Source organism: Hyaena hyaena, unplaced genomic scaffold, assembly GCF_003009895.1.
Source record: "Hyaena hyaena isolate Hyena2069 unplaced genomic scaffold, ASM300989v1 scaffold_407, whole genome shotgun sequence".
NCBI lineage: Eukaryota > Metazoa > Chordata > Mammalia > Carnivora > Hyaenidae > Hyaena > Hyaena hyaena.
The window spans coordinates 1,210,742-1,227,341 of NW_024081037.1; the positions used below are offsets into that span (position 1 = coordinate 1,210,742).

Genomic DNA, 16,600 nt, shown 5'->3' on the forward strand with positions numbered 1-16,600 from the left:
ATACTGAGAAGCTACCTCAGTGCAAGTGGGAAGCATAATAAATTGCATTTGATCCTCTCCAGTACTTAAGGGAATAGACAGGATGTCTAATATTACATCCCTGCACTGTGTCTCAAGTCTGCCACTCAATCCAGAACACTCAGAATCCCCTGAAAGATACACAGGGCTTTCTCCTACCTCCTCCCCACTATTCCATGAATAATTTTCTCTTCCCTCATCACATAATCTATGCTGAAAGATCTGGCTCAAGACTTGGCTTTTTTGAAACCTTCCATGATCATCACAGTCCAGAGTGATCTGGCTCCCCTTCTAATTCCTCCCATCTCCCTGAGGTTACTGCTTAGAAAACAAGGGATTATGAATGTGAGAGGCTAAGCCTCACATAAGTGGGTAGGCATGGGGAAGACCGACCTGGGGACGGTGCTGTGAATAGGACGTGGGAGAAAGCAAGACCAAGGAGAAGCACAATTCCTCATCATCAGGAGACTGTTTTCAGGGAGCACTGGAGCTGCATTTAATGTCCACTCTATCCTAAAGCAGGATTCTATATAATCAAAGGCACAAATGTGGGGCATGCAGAATGAGCTTGGAGGAGGTACCTGATCAGCCTCAGAGGTGGCTGGAAAGAAAGGCATCAGAAGTGAGTAAAAATGATCTATAGAAGGAGCATCATGACCATGCACATCAAAACTTGTAAACAGTAACTGCCTTGATAGTCCTGATTGTGACCCAACGCCTCCAAAAAGGGTAATCAAAGGATCAAGGTCTAGCCACCATAAAGACAGGAATCACCAACTTAGCCCAGAGGTAGTGGGGCTTTAGCCTTTGCAGAAAACTAGAAAATCATCTTGGATGATATACCCTAATTTAGAGTTTCCATTTCTCAAGCAACACCATGACTTATAAGGAAAAGAATGATGGTCCCAAAATCATCTTAAAGAAGAAGGGAAAAAAAAAAAAGCATTGTGTATTTTCCCAGCTCAGGGGGGAAAGTGTTAGGGTTCAGCTTTGTCAGTCTCTAAATTCTACTTCCAATTCAGAATTAAGCAAGTGTAAACCAAGAAAGCATCACAAATAAAATTGACATTTTAGAGGAAAGTCTTCAAGTTGGTCTCTAATATATCTCTCATAAACAATTAAATGCGTAAAAAACACTTGTTTCAATGCAGCCACTCTTCAAACAACTCATAGCAATTCCTCAAGAATAAATTACTATCCTTCACTATTAGTAACTTAGCTGCTTTTCTCCTTCTGTTAAAAAAAAAAAAGAGCTATTCCTTTTCCATTCTTTGCCTTTTAATGGTATTCTTGACTGAATTCATGGATATTAGTTTTAAGGCTGCAGAAAATTACAGTTTATAGAAAGAGGAGTTAACTGAAAATTTCAACAGATCCCCAAAAGGCCCATAAAATATTAGAAATATTTAAACAACTTGAAGGCAACAAGAAGAGGACCAATGGACAGGGATCTCAGTAAAGAAGGATAGCATCTCTCATAGTGACAGGCATAAGCAGTACAATTTTTTTTATATAAAACTTTTTTTTCTGATTATAAGAGTAAAACCTATTTATTACACAAATTTTGGAAGATATAAATGTGAGGGCCACTGATTTCAGCTTCTACGAAGGGTAATGAGAGGACTAGGGAGAACAATGGACAATTATTACTATTTTTTTAGGCCAACCTATCAACTGTGGCCCTACTCCAGTTTCAATGAGGAAGGAAATGTGCTCTAGGGTCGTCATCCTGAAATTACCAAATGCCCCTGTGTCAAGGAGTGGCAGATCCCCCCACAGAGTACAAGTTTACATAATCTGTCTGCTCAGCCCAGATACAATGGCGGAGGGGCCAGCCTGGTCACTGGAGGAGAGGGGCAGGATTTCCTTTCCTCTTGCTAGCCAATCAGTGTTTGGATAATGATTCAATCACTAAGCATTGTTCAAGTACTGGGAAGAAATGTATTCTTAGTGGGGGATGGTCTCAGAACTAGTTACATTCTTATCAGTAAGACTGGTGGCCTTGTGGCTGGGTGGGGGTAGGGGGTGGGAGTTGCACGTGGGCACAGAATAGGACCCAACAAAACTCACCTCTCAGGCCCTGGGAAAGGAATGTCGAAGTATCTATCACAGAAGAAGAGAATGGCAGATGAAGAGGAATTATATTTTTCCCTTGGGCTCTCAGTCACTTGAATGGTATCAACTATTACTCTATGATGATTCTCAAAGCAAAATCTCCAAGTTTTCAAGGCCTACCAAACAGTTCCACATGGAAGGTCCAGTTACACTTCAGACTTGGCACCTGCCCACACCCCACCCCAATGGACTGCTGCTTTGGGGTTCCTTTTTGTCTCACTTCTGATGATGGTCCACCACCTTCCTTGTTGCCAGGGTTCAACGTCTGGGATCCATTCTCCACTTTTCTGCTCAGGCTTCAGATTTAGTCAGTCACTCCGTCTGCCCTGGTATATCTTTCTCTGCCCTCCCCCTTTTATTTGTGCTGCTACTCCCCACATCCACACTTCAGTACGGATAATACTATAAAATAGTTAATCTACTATATTTAACCCCTCACCTCTCTAGTCCAACCTTCGCTCATGTTGCTACTGATCTTTCCACAATAGTGTCCTGATCATGGCAATTCTCCAGTCCTCTTCACCCACCCCGCCCCTCACCCAAAACAGCACTTACTTTACACTTACCTTACTGAGTATCCAAAGCCCAAACTTTCTAGATCAGTCCTCCATCTCTTGCCTCATCTCCTTTTGAAACTGGACAAACCCTGTATTCTCCTCACCAGAACACAGTACTGACCATCCTCCCACATACCATTGAGCTTTCTTCCCTCATACCTTGTTCGTGCTGTTCCTAAGGATAGAATATTTTTGTCTCTCTGTTCGTCCTATTGAAATCTTATTCCTCTCTCAAGTGCCAATTCCTCTGGAAACCCTTCCTATTTTTCACAATCTTCCTCCAAGTTTCCAAAATGCTTCTGTTTGTACCTCTATTATAGCACTTCGTTTTGCCTCTTTTTATGCTTGTTATCCCTCCTATACTATAATCTCTTGAGAGCAAGAATCTGCTACCACTTATTTTTAAAACTCTTATATCAATGTTTCTCAAATGCAGTCGCTGATTGCCTTTCTAAGAATCACTCAGGACTCCATAGATTTTCATGTGCCTAGACCTCTGAAATCCAATTCAGTAAATCTGCATTTAAACAACCTGTCTGCTTCATTCTTGGCCTTATAAAGTTTAATAGCCACTGTACTACATTACCCAAACTTAAATACTGCTGGTTGTAGGTGTTCAACAAAGGCTCATGTGGCTCACAACATACCTGGTGGCCACAGCTGGCTTGCATTTGTTCTTTTCATAGACTCTCAGAATGTCAGGGCCAAAGGACTTTATGGGTGCTATAACTGCTTCATTTTTTTCAATTAAAAGATAGGAAAAGAAGAAAGAGTAGAAAATAGTATGTTTTCAGGAAAACTCTATAAAAGACAGAGTCATAATAATCAGACCAAGTAGGATAAAGAAGGAAAAGAATGTGTGAAAGGGCAGATTGTGTGAAGGGACAATTGAGTCAGAACTGGTTAGAAACATGGCCCAGTAAACATTGCTTATTAGCTGCCTCAACTCCTATGCTTGGTAATATGTCTCCAATAATTAATTAGAGAGGGGGGAAACAAGGAGTAGGGCAGAAAAACAAAGTTAATATAACCAAAGAAAATAAGTTATAATTATGATTAAGAAATAAGCATCTTAAGAAGAGATATAAGGAAAAAGACAAACTTCATAACATTAAGACTGGTAACAACAAACACTTATCTGGAACTCTGATGTGCCATTATATGGGTTTCTCCTACTCCCCAAAGAACATGCAAGTAGGTACCTGAATCCCCAGATAAGGATTATAGATGAGGAAACTGAAGTTTGCATGGGCTAAATGGCCTGCCTGAGGACACAGAGCTAGTTGGTGCCAGGGCCAGAATGCAATCCCAAGTCTATCTAGCACCAGAGCCTCTGCTTTAGCCACTAACCCAAGGCTGTTGTAAACTGTCAGCCTGTGAACAATAAAAAACAAACAAACAAAAAAAAAACTTAAATGGGTGCAAATGAAGAAATGAGGAAGAAAGGGTGGGAAGAGTACCAAAAAAGAAAAAAAAAAATCTGAGGTAAAACATCTGACAGATGAATAAAAAGAAAGGGGGCAGGTGCCTAGCTGACTTAGTTGATGGACTGTGCAACTCTTGATCTCAGGGTTCTAAGTTCAAGCCCCATGTTGGGTATAGAGGTTACTTAAAAATAAAATCTTGATACAACAATAACAACAACAAGGGGACAAACAAGGAAGACAAAAGTTCAAGGTTAGTATATTTATTTTAGCATACTATTTCTACATGTGATGCTATGTGTCTGGGCACCAAATGGAAGCAACTGGGTTAGGAAGGATTTTTGAAAACTGTATTTCAGTGTTTATTCTCAGACTGCCCTCACTACCCATGGTATAATTACCACAGAGAAATTGGGATGTGACTAGGTACAACCACAAACCATGTTACATTATAAAATAAAGTATCAACTTCCTCTAACCTCCTCAGAAATCGGACACTCTTTAACATAAATCATAGCACTGCAACTCTATTTAAAACCAAATGTTCTCCTGCAGGAGGTTAATAGGAATGAGCTAATCCATCTACAGAGTTTCCTTTTAAAGGACCTCTTACCATATAAAACTGTAAAATCTTTAGTGATAAAGTTTTATTGTATAATGAGGAAGTTCTGAGAAAGTCGAGAGAAAAAAGCCAAAGCAGCATAAGAAACTCTGGGCTATCTGCCAGATCCATTATCTGTTATTTTCATTTTTTTTCTTTATACAAATTAGTAGTGATTTACCAAACAATACAAAAGGCAAAAAAAAGGGGCAATAATATTTCAAAGATGTTTTTCCTACTTTATCATTTCCTCCTTTTCATCACCACATATATCATAAATACTTGTATACTTTCCCATTAAAAAGAGATAAAAACAAAAATACTGAATAGTGTCATTCTGATAACACAGCTGGGTCCCCAAGGGAGTCAGGCAGCCCTGAATCTTCCCCCTCACTGCATCACCCCAAAAACCATAAATCAAAATAATAGGCAGTCTCTGGGAACATTCATCCTTTCAACCTCTACCACTAAAGGTGTAATGAGGGGCTCTGCAGCCCTTGGAGTCAGGAACACTCCTGAGACAACACTGCTTTTTTAGACAACATATTGCCAATACAACTCCAAAAAGTTCAAAGCACTTACAAAAAGAATTTCATTTAGAGAAAGGGAAACATCCTGTCTCCAGCTGTCTAACAAGGATCTAATAGTTCCCCCATAAATGCTGATTCTGACCTGGTATACTTTCAGATGTTTGCCCTCTTATGATAAAGCACAAGGATCAAGTAGTAATTGGGCTACTGAATTAAGACTTCAAATAAAACTGAAAATATTCTCACCTTTCTGTACTTCCTTTAGTCACAAAGTCTCACTGCCATTTAATGACTTACTATAACTAGGGAGTCTTGTAGACTGCTTGGTTTCTTTTAAGAAATTATGGACCAAATAAACCAACATTTTAAGAATTCGGCGAATACATTCCACACATATACTCCTTTTCTTTCTACTGCTCTCTAGATAAAACCAATGCCTCTGCCTTACTGAACTTGGCAACCTTCAGACCTGTAATCCATTCCAAATCTCAATCTCCATGTTGAACAGAGTTAAAACATTAAAACATCTTTTCTTCTGTGAATGAGTTTTCCAACTTGCTTAATCTCCTCCAAAACATCTGCTTTCTGATGAAACCCAGGAGCCTACAACTCTGAGTAGAACATTCACTGTGTGGTCTTAAAACAGACATATGCATGGATTCCTCTTGCAATATGCACTCCAAATTTGGATAAAACTTTCTTGGAGCTATTTGACATAATGTTCTATAAAAATTATCCAAGAGATGACACATTTTAAAGTTCCATACCTCATTTACTGAAATATGTCCAAGAATAAAATTCATACGGGGGGGGGGGCACACCATCATTTTTTAACAATTTGGTTATTACATCTAGGACTGTTCTCATAAAATGACTAGCTTTTGCTGCCATCTAGAGGTAAAAACTATGTAGTGAAAATCAGAGTTCTCAAGAAAATACAAAATTAACTTGCAATATCAATGGCCTAGAAACAATGGGAACCCAATAACTTTCCGGCAACTAATCATACCAATTACCATCATCCCAAGCCACACTTTCTTCAACAAAGCATACCAATATAGCTTAAAACAAACAAGCCGTACCATATTGTGTTCCATACCAATTGGTTAATCAGACAGATTTCAGTTCTGAATAATCTGTGGTGCTCATTAAAAATTCACATGCCCATACCCTACTCCTAGATAATCAGAGTCAGGAGGTTCTAAAATGGGATGCAGGCATCTGCAGTGTTTTTAAAAACCCCTACAGGTAGTTTTGATGAACACCTAGAAAACTTTGAGGCGATGAAGCCCTGGCCCTTCACAGTGTTGAACCTCCCACGCCCAGGCAGGGCAGAGTTCTAATGAAAGAAAACGTAAAACTTACTTCTTTTTTATTTTTAAGTAATCTCTATACCCAATAAGGCGCTTGATTTACAACTCTGAGATAGAATCACACACTCCACTGACCAAGCCAGCAAGGCACCCCAAAACTTAAAGCTTACTTCTAATGGAGGTTCAACTATGGTAGAAAGTGTGGCAGGCTGACTACCTGCATCAGATGAATCACTGAGAGTTTACTGAAAATGTGGGTGTGTGGGGGCACATGGGTGGCTCAGTAGGTTAAGCATCTCACTCTTGATTTTAGCTGAGGTCATGATCTCACAGTTCATCAGATGTAGCCCTGTGTGGGGCTCTGAGCTCACAGTGGGAAGCCTACTTGGGATTCTCTCTCCCTCTGTGCCCCTCTCCCTACTCATGTGCCTACATGCACATGTGCAAGAGCTCACACTCTCTCATTCTCTCAAAATAAATAAATTTTAAAAATGTGGATGTCTGGGCACATCCATAAACAAATTAATTACAATTTCTAGGGGTAAGGCCCAGGAATCTACAACTTAAGTAGGATTCCAACATACATTTTTGTATACTAAGTAGGGGAACCAATCCAAATCTTGACAAAGCTAAAGGCTATCACAGAAACCTATCTTGGAAAGACAACTATTAATGCTATGGCAACAAAATCTGTCAACTTGAATTAGTCCAGCACTCATTTCAGTTGCAGCTGCCACTGCTTGTTCATGGTTTGGATAATATGGTTGATGTTCACACAGTATTCTGATTTCTGAAGTGTCTCCTTCCTTTTTTATCTCTTAATATAACTTGTTTTTTTCTAATTGTACACTTATTAAAGAACATGTAGAGAATATAGAAAATAGAAGAAAAATAAAAAGCATCTATAACTCCACTAACCAGAATTACCCACCGACAGCACTGGTATATTTTCTCCTAGTATTTTCTCTTCAAACATACAAAGTTCAAACATGTATATAGTTTTTAAACTGTTGCAGACTATGAGTCTGGAACTCTCTCTTGTCTAGCAAGAGAGCTGATGCAGAATTGAATATGAGAGAGGCTAATGTCTGGGAGGAGATAAGAGCCACAAACAGGGGTTTCATCTCTATATTAATCGAGCTCACAAGATATTACCCATGTGGTGAATGTGAAGAAAACAAGATCTTACACATGTGAACATGGAGAAAACAATCAGACAGGACGGTGTGTATAATGAGCAAAGGGTCTGGGGGGGCAGGTGGAGTTTGTGATAAAAGTACAATAGTATAATGGCGTCAGATGGAAAGTAATCTCCTGGAGGTGACATAACAAGTTACTTGTGATCCCATTACAGTATCTCAGTAGCTAACCTTGGGCGCTTTTGCCCCTTGGTGGCAGCTTTCCCCACTAAGGTTTTTTTTCTAAACCTATTTCCCCACATTAATCCTGCTTTTAACATTTCTGAATAAATATTTCCCTATATCTTCAAAAGCACCATTATTTAAAGATAGCATAATACTTTCATGAAATTATAATGTAATTAATAGTATCAACTTGTTATAAATAATGCACAAATAGCCTTGCTATTTATAATTCATCCATAATTCATCTCTGATTGTTTCCTAGAAAAGATTCCTAGAAATAAAATGAGTCACAGGATGTGATTTTAGGGATCTTGATACATGCCACCCAACTACTATCCCAGTCATTGCTGAGGCCACCCATCTCACTAAATCCTTACTGGGCACTGAGTTTTATTATTTGGGGGGGGGGGAAAAAGGTTCTGCTTATTTGAGAGGTAAAAATTCTGAGTATTTTAGCACTGGAGACCACAAGTACAGGATGAAAGGTAGGAATACCATTTATATAAGGAAGGGACCGATATCAGAGTATCAGCAAATCTTTGCTATGTTTAGGATTAAGTGTTTAAAAAAATGTCAATTAGATGGGGTGCCTGGGTGGCTAAGTTGCCTAAGTGTCTGACTCTTAATTTCAACTTAGGTCATGATCTCATGGTTCATGGGATCAAGCCTGGCATCAGGCTCTGTGATGACAGAGCAGAGCCTGCTTGGGATTCTCTCTCAACTCTCTGCTCCACCTCTTCTTGTGCCTTCTCTCTCATGTGCGTTCTCTCTCTCTCAGAATAAATATATGGACTTAAAAATATAAAAATTAAAAAAAATTAAATGTTAATAAGAACACTAAAGTGCAAAAACTCTTCTAGCAGCTAGGCATACAGAAGATTGACTAAATGTACCAAAAGAAAGCATATGAAGCATATTCCCCATATAGTTATCCTTAATTGAAGGACTCATACTTTTACTTAAGTCTGTGTAATGTTTATTTGAAAATCTAAATATGGTTGCTATAAAAGTTAGAGGGTATTTTAAGTTAGTGAATGTTTACACAAAAAGACTTTACTGTACTTTTTCAGTACAATAAAAACATGGAAACAAATCTCCATAGAACGGAAAATAATATTAAGAAGAGTTCCCATAAAATCAGTATTAGAAATCTATGATGAAACTGCAATGCATTTTAAAAGATTTACATATTTTTTAAGTTTTAAAAATGTTTATTTATTTTTTGAAAGAGAGAGAGAGTGTGCATGAGCAGGGGAGGGGCAGAGAGAGATGGGACAGGGAATCTGAAGTAAGCTCTGTGCTAACAGCACACAGCCTGGTGTGCACACAGCCTGGTGTGCTGTTTGAACTCATGAACCATGAGATCATGATCTGAGCCAAAGTCGGGTGCTTAACCAACTGAGCCACCCAGGCACCCCTAAAAGATTTATATTTTTCAGCTCATAGTAAAGAAACATGATGCAACCACAGAGGGCAAAAACAGTCATCATCACCAACTGTGGATTACAACAGGAGAACTACAGTGAGCTGAGATCTTTTTACGAGTATTTTTATCCAAGAATATTTTCCCCTAATAAATGAAAATAAGAGTAAATCTATATGTAGTTATGAACTCAATCAGCCTTTACTCTTTCATACTCCACAACTCGCTCTCCCAATCCAGATCATTCAACCTGTGACTCCTCCCTCACTCCTCATATAACAGAGAATGAATATTAATACAATTCTACCCCCACAATGTGTCTTCCTCCAGCCTTTGTCCTTCCTAGCTACCTCATACCACCCCCCCTCACCCCAACACTTACAGTTTGTAGAATCACATACAATTTTCCCTATCTAGGCCCAGTCTACAGTTCGATTTTGCCTGTCAAATACAACCTAATTTGATGTCACTCCATTTCTCAACCAGTCCAACTTCCTAACTCAGTGACACTGCCAAAAATATTCTCTGCTCCCATTGTCAAAAGTATTCCTTTACTCTAGAATACCCTCCCATTCCTGCTATTAAAAATCCTAAAATTCTTTAGAGACTCAAGTCAAATGCTTCTTTCTTCATGAAGCTTTTTTAGACCCCTCAGTTGAAATTAACCTTCCCCTGACAATCTCATAACCCTTAGAGATTAATTTGGGACACGACTTTTGCTTATCTTCCACTATACTACAATTGCGAAAAAGCAAGACACTACCAATTTATCACTATTATCTAGTACCATCTACTATTGAGGACCTTGCACATAGCGCAATCAACACATGCTGACGGAACTGCTTTACTAATTTTTTTTCTTCAACTTGACAGTCTTTAATCTGATGTGTCCCCAGAATCCAGTGTTTCCAAAGAAGCCAAATCCCAGGCTGACTCTATGTCCTGAACAATGTCTGGTTCTCCACCAGCTGTACCATTAACTACCTTTTGTTCTTCTGTTTAATTCAAGATCAAGGAGGTATGCAAGCAGAGAATCCCAACACGGATCCCCAAACCAAAATCTACAGGCAACACTAAGCTTTCCCCTAAAGCTCCACCAGAGCCTATGGATAAGCCCATTCACCACACTGGCTGTGGGAAGCTACACATCATAAGGACTGTCACCTCTAACACTTTCCTCCACATGGGAGGGAAAAGGTAAGTCATACCAATGCACTGTCTGGATACATTCAGCTACAGAAATATCTGGAAAGCTACAATTACCAGCATGAAGGCCAAAGAGGAAAGGCCATCTCTCTAAGAAATGGTGAAGCAGCAAAAAGACAAATAGTGCACTCACAGGTTGCTGGACCTGGACCTGGAGAAAAGGATCCTGAAAGAGCAGCGCATCTACCATGGTTTTACCTATAATGTGTATTTGTATATACACACAAATAGGAGCAGACACAGAGCCCAAATCCTTTCAAGCCCTCATTCTACTTGTAATCCACCCCAAAGTTGGACCGTCTCTCATTAGCATGGGGTATGACTGAATTCATTAGAATGGTTTGAAAGTTTTCCAGTGAACTCAGAAGTAACTCTTTCATTTCACAGAACTTTATTGGATATTTTGGTAAGAAGATATGCTAGCCAGAACTCCTAATCTGCTTCAACAAAGTCAGATTATTTCCATCAAAATGGCAGCATAATTAAAATCACTTTAAGGTCTAAAACTATTATCTCTTTACAACCAGGAGGAGAAAACATAAGTGGTAATTCTTAGCTACAAAGAAGAAAGGAACAACAAAAATGAGTAACTACTGAATACATCATTTGTGTGACAGACCTGATAATCACTGGTGTAATATACACACTTGACTACTGTCACTTAGTCTTCTGTCCCATTTTTTCTAGTAAATTGCCTAGCTATATATGCCCAGCCACCATGGAATCATTTTGCTAAGCTTATAAAGAAAACCATTTTAGATTGGTATTTCTGCTTTCTAAAGCAATCAGGACATTTGAGAGTCAAAGGTCACCAATTCTGAGATCTTTTAGGGAGATAAAAATCAATGTCCTGGGTGTTTTAAAAAAGGCAACAATTTATCATTTCATCAGACATTCTTCAATCACATCGCTTCCCCAAATCAGTGCTATAGAAAAATGCAGTCAACTCAGCAAAAGACTCAAATTCCAATCCTAATTTTTTTACTCATTTGACAATGAGCTTGGCATTCACTAGTCTAGGCCTTGAGTTTCTTTTATGTAAAACAGGAGAACTGAATAATTCTTTAGGTACCTTGCAGTTCTGATAACCCATGAATATGTCCAACTACAGAGTTGAATTCCACCAGTGGAATTCTACAAGGTGAGATTCAGTCCCCTGGCAGTAGTAAGCTAAAGTAATTCTTTAAACACATTTAAAACTCTCTTACTGAATTACGAGAAAGGTATGTCTGTAATTCATTGTGGACAGAGCAACACAATAATGTTATAGGACAAGGCATTTTTTAAAATGTTTATTTATTTGAAAGAGACAGACAGAAAGACAGACAGAATATGAGCAGGGAAGGGGCAGAGAGAGGGAGACAGAGGATCTGACGTAGGCTCTGTGCTGACAGCAGAGAGCCTCATGTGGTGTTCAAACAAAGGAACTGCGAGATAATGACCTGAGCTGAAGTTAGGAGCTCAACTGACCTGAGTTACCCAGGTGCCCAGACAAATAAGGCATTTTTGACATGAGAGACAGGAATACTGCACTAAGCTGCAGTCCAGGGGGAAAAAAATTCTATGAAGAGCATAATGCAGGCTCTCTGTGATTCTGCACCAAGAACTGGAAGCATGATTCTGGAAGAAATCCTGAAGGACAGTGTTTTAACCTTCTATCCTGGAATGGAGCCAGCAGAGTAGGGGCAAAGGAACTGCCATTCTCCACAATCATCCAACCAAGCCTGCTTCAATGTGCTCATGTCACTGTACAAATACCCCTGGCCCACTCTAATTTCAAGGAGGAGCAGCTGGAAATCTGGGTACATTGAGCTATGCAAGCCAAAGAGAGGGATGATGTGCAGCAAGTCCCAGCAGGCAAGTGGCAGGGGGAGAATGCAGGGAAGGTCAGATGAATTAAAAGCCTGAAGTAGAAAAGCCTAAATTGAAAAGCAGTGAGAGAATAGTGGAAGAAAGTGGACTACAAAAGAAGGTGATGAAGCTCTTACATAAAAATAATAAACAGTTCACAAGGAAATGTAGGGTAATAATAGGTGATGTTGTAGTGGCAAAATGTGTAGGGTGCTTACTGCCATGCTTGCATTATGCAGGTAATGTTAAGTGAACAGAGAATGAATGAATGAAGGAGACAAGGGCCAATCAGTCAAGACATAAGTGAGAAAAGTGTGCTAAGAAATGAAAATGGTATATCATGGGGTCCAGAAAAGCAATTATGCCAGGTGACATTCAATACTGATAATTATGCTAACGGAAAGAAAAAACAGATTGAAAGAAAACATAAAACAGGAAAAACAAGCACTGGATATATTCCCAGAAAAATAAAAGTAGCTGGAATGTTCCCTGGGAACATTTTTTACCTTGAAGAGGAGCAGAAAAATAAAAGTAGCTGGAATGTTCCCTGGGAACATTTTTTACCTTGAAGAGGAGCACAAAATATGTTGCATGTTGGATATTTCTAAATTGTTTTCTCCTAGGTTAGGAAACACCTTAAAGTAGATTTTTATGCCAAGCTACCATAAATTTAAAAGAAGCAAGAAAAGAAAGACAAAACATTGTACAAAGTACTAATAAAGAGCTGGAAAATAGCAATACTTCTATGGCAAGCAGTAGAAACCCATATTTAAATAACAGTTCTAATTCAATTAAGACAAAAGTCTTTACAATAACAAAGTCTACTTCGACAAAAGGATCACAAACCAAAAACCATGTTTATTTTTAAAAAAAGTTTTTTAATGGTTATTAAGTTTTGATACAGAGAGGGACAGAGTGTGAGTGGGGGTGGGGCTGAGAGAGAGGGAGACAGAATCTGAAGCAGGTTCCAGGGTCTGAGCTGTCAGCAGAGTTCAACGCAGGGTTCAAACTCGTGAACTGACTGAGCCACCCAGGCACCCCAAACAGTGCTTATTTTAAAGCAATACATGATACAATAAAAATGCATAAGCAGCTTAGAACTGGGAATATTATTTGGAGTTCAACAAAATGGTGTTTAATCTGTAACACAACTGAAACAGAAAGAATTTTGTCTCCTGAACATAATCTTATTTCTGCAGAAATGTGGACCCTCTGAAAAGCAATAAAAATAAAAGAAGCTATCCTAATATAAATTTTGTTATATTTTCAAAAGAAATTACATAAAAATCCACATGAATAAAAACATATCCAATTTGTAACAAGAATTTTAATAACCTGAAACTTTTGTGCTGGAGTCCTTCCTCAGCCCTTCATTTACTTAGTTTCAGTGATTTCTGAACTAATCTACTTTTATCTATTTGGAATATAAATTTTAATAGGAATGTAACTAATCTATGACTGACAATGATGGACTACATAATGGAATAACTGACTTAAAATGCAATTCTTTCTGGGATATGTTACAAATTCCCATTTGAAGGAACATGTTACATACAACTCAGGTTCTGACACTGAATCTGGGACAGGGGTATGTGAACTGCAGCCCACAGGTCAAATTTGGCCCAATGTCTGTTTTTGTATGTCCTGCAATCTAAAAATAGTTTTACATTTTTAAACAGTAAAAAAAAAAAATCAGAGGATGAATATTTTACAAGATGTGAAAATTACATGAAATTCAAATTTCATTGTCCATAGATAAAGTTTTCCTGGAACACAGTCACACTCATTTATTTACATATTTACTATGTATGATTGCTTTTATGCTACAATGGCAGAGTTGAGTAGTTGTGACAGTGACTAGACAGCAAAGCCTAAAATATTTACTATCTGGCCTTTTACAAAGAGAGTTTCTGACCTCCGGTCTAGTGTGATTTAGACTAGCAAGAAACTCAACAACAAGGGCTTAAAGAACTCAATCAACCAATTTTTTAAAAATATACTAGTAATTTAAAAATTCAATTAAGAATTCTGTGAAAGCTGATGAAAATAGGGAAACTATATTTCAAGCTGTCTGTGATTCATTTAGTAAAATGTATAATTCTATGAATGCATTAAAGTGTTTAACTAAAGAACATCAGATAAAAGCAGGTAAAAGGACTTGTGCCACAAAATACTTAATGGTGTTGTTGTTGAATTTGAGAGGGGAAATGGAAGTAGTTCTAGGCCTTCCAAATTCCTGGTATTTTTCAAAAGATTCAGAGACATTTTGCAAAATTATAGAACTACTATGCATGCAGTTGGAGAAAGATGTATAAATTTGTACTTTTAAATGCTCACAATTGTTGTCAAGAACCACTTGTTTAATCACTTGTTAAGAATCATGGAAACTGTATACAGGAAAGTAAAACTAGCCCATGAAGGTTCTCTGTGGGTCCATTTGTTATATAATCTTTAAGTACAGAATACTGACTGTTAATGTAGCACATGCTCTCTTCTCTTTCCTTCCTCTCACCTTTTAAAATGTATCCTGTCCCTGTTTTTTGCCTGTGAACATCTTTCTTAAAATAGTAAAAATTGCATTTTGGTTGAACCATATCGGTTTATAAATTCCATAATGTAAGCAGATATTTTATTCTCTACTTCCACCACAGTGTCTAAAGTAGGGCCAAGCATGAGAGCTCAATAAATAATTTTGACATCAATTCTCTGTTGTGTGTTATCAAAATCTATTGCAAATATTCCAAGTCTAAATTCTACATGTGCATGGCTGCTTATAGAAAAAATTAATTCTGTAAAGGCCTAACTTCAGTGTGAGAAGAGGAAAAAAAAATCCAACACTTGAATTATTCAGGTTTAAAAGATCCAAAGTATTCCCCTACTTCTTCATCTCTAGGAGGAATTCAGCATAGATAAAGCAAAATTTGAAGGCAATGCTATAAAATGATAATACAACAACAAAAATTACAAGGCTCATTTCAGCATTCTCAAAGAAAATGAACAGTCACATTGATTCTAGGTGACAAAAGCTGTCACCACTAGGAATTATCGGGTTTTTAAAAATTTTTTTAAAATCTTTTTATTTATTTCTGAGAGAGAAGGAGAGACAGCATGAGCTGGGGAGGGTCAGAGAGACAGGGAGACACAGAATCCGAAACAGGCTCCAGGCTCTGAGCTAGCTGTCAGCACAGAGCCCGACGCGGGGCTCGAACCCACGAACCGTGAGATTATGACCTGAGCTGAAGTCGGACGCTTAACCAACTGAGCCACCCAGGTGCCCCAGTTTATTATTTCTTAAGTTTATTTATGTATTTTGGCAGACACACAGAGAGCATGAGAGGGGGTATGGCAGAGAGAAAGGGAGAATCTCAAGCAGTCTCCGCACTGTCAGTGACAGAACTTAACAGGGGGCTCAAACTCACAAAACCAGAGCCAAAATCAAGGGTCAGACACTTAACCAACTGAGCCACCCAGGCGCCCTGGAATTATCATCTTATTATAAAGCAAAAATCTGTTTTCCCCTTTCAAAACAAAATTTATAAAACTAAATACAAATATGATTAGAGTAAAAGGTTGGTAGACACAGTTATACACAAGGATTTCTAATCTATTTTTAGAAAGAGAGAACCAACATCTATCAAATCCATCAAAAGCCTGGGCAAGATTTCAACAATTCTTCCAGTGGGCTAAATTTCTTTAGATGTGGAACTCCTATGCTGAGGTCTTCAAGATGTGGCTATGAAATGAGTGCTACACTAGGCATCAGATACTACTGGTACCAGGACACAGATACTACTCAGATCCCCAGTGGTGAATCACACCAGAACGTAATAATTTAACAAGAAAATGTAATATACTAACAAATGTAATAATTTAACAAGGAAAATAATAGTTGGTGGTAAGTGCTCTGCTGAGAATTACCATAACATGATAATGTAATAGAGCAACTAGATGGCTACACTTTAGACTGGCTGACCAGGAAATGTTCTCTTTTGGTGATATCTGAACTGAGGTCTTAATGTTCTAAGAAAAGGCCAGCCATCAGAAATACAGGAGCCCAGAAAGAAAAAAAAAATAGATATTGCAAAGAGCCAAGACAGAATGAGCTTGGCCTCCTGAGGTACAAAATAAAGGCTGGTGTGGGTGGAAGATCATAAACTAGGGGGGAATAAGTAGTAGAATATCTGGCAGATATCAGTCA

At 38.4% G+C, this 16,600-nt stretch overlaps 2 protein-coding genes across 2 annotated transcripts in view; one reads left to right on the plus strand and one right to left on the minus strand.

The window, feature by feature from the left end:
- LOC120245093 (filamin A-interacting protein 1-like) overlaps window positions 1-10,499 on the plus strand; it is a 132,155-nt gene extending 121,656 nt beyond the window's left edge. Inside the window, exon 5 of the mRNA XM_039251963.1 lies at window positions 10,355-10,499. Within this exon, the coding sequence (XP_039107894.1) occupies window positions 10,355-10,499 (145 nt within the window). The remainder of the gene's footprint in view (window positions 1-10,354) is intronic.
- The window catches only part of CMSS1 (cms1 ribosomal small subunit homolog), a 398,583-nt gene that overhangs the window by 377,247 nt on the left and 4,736 nt on the right, over window positions 1-16,600 (minus strand). The gene's annotated exons all lie outside the window — the stretch shown is intronic.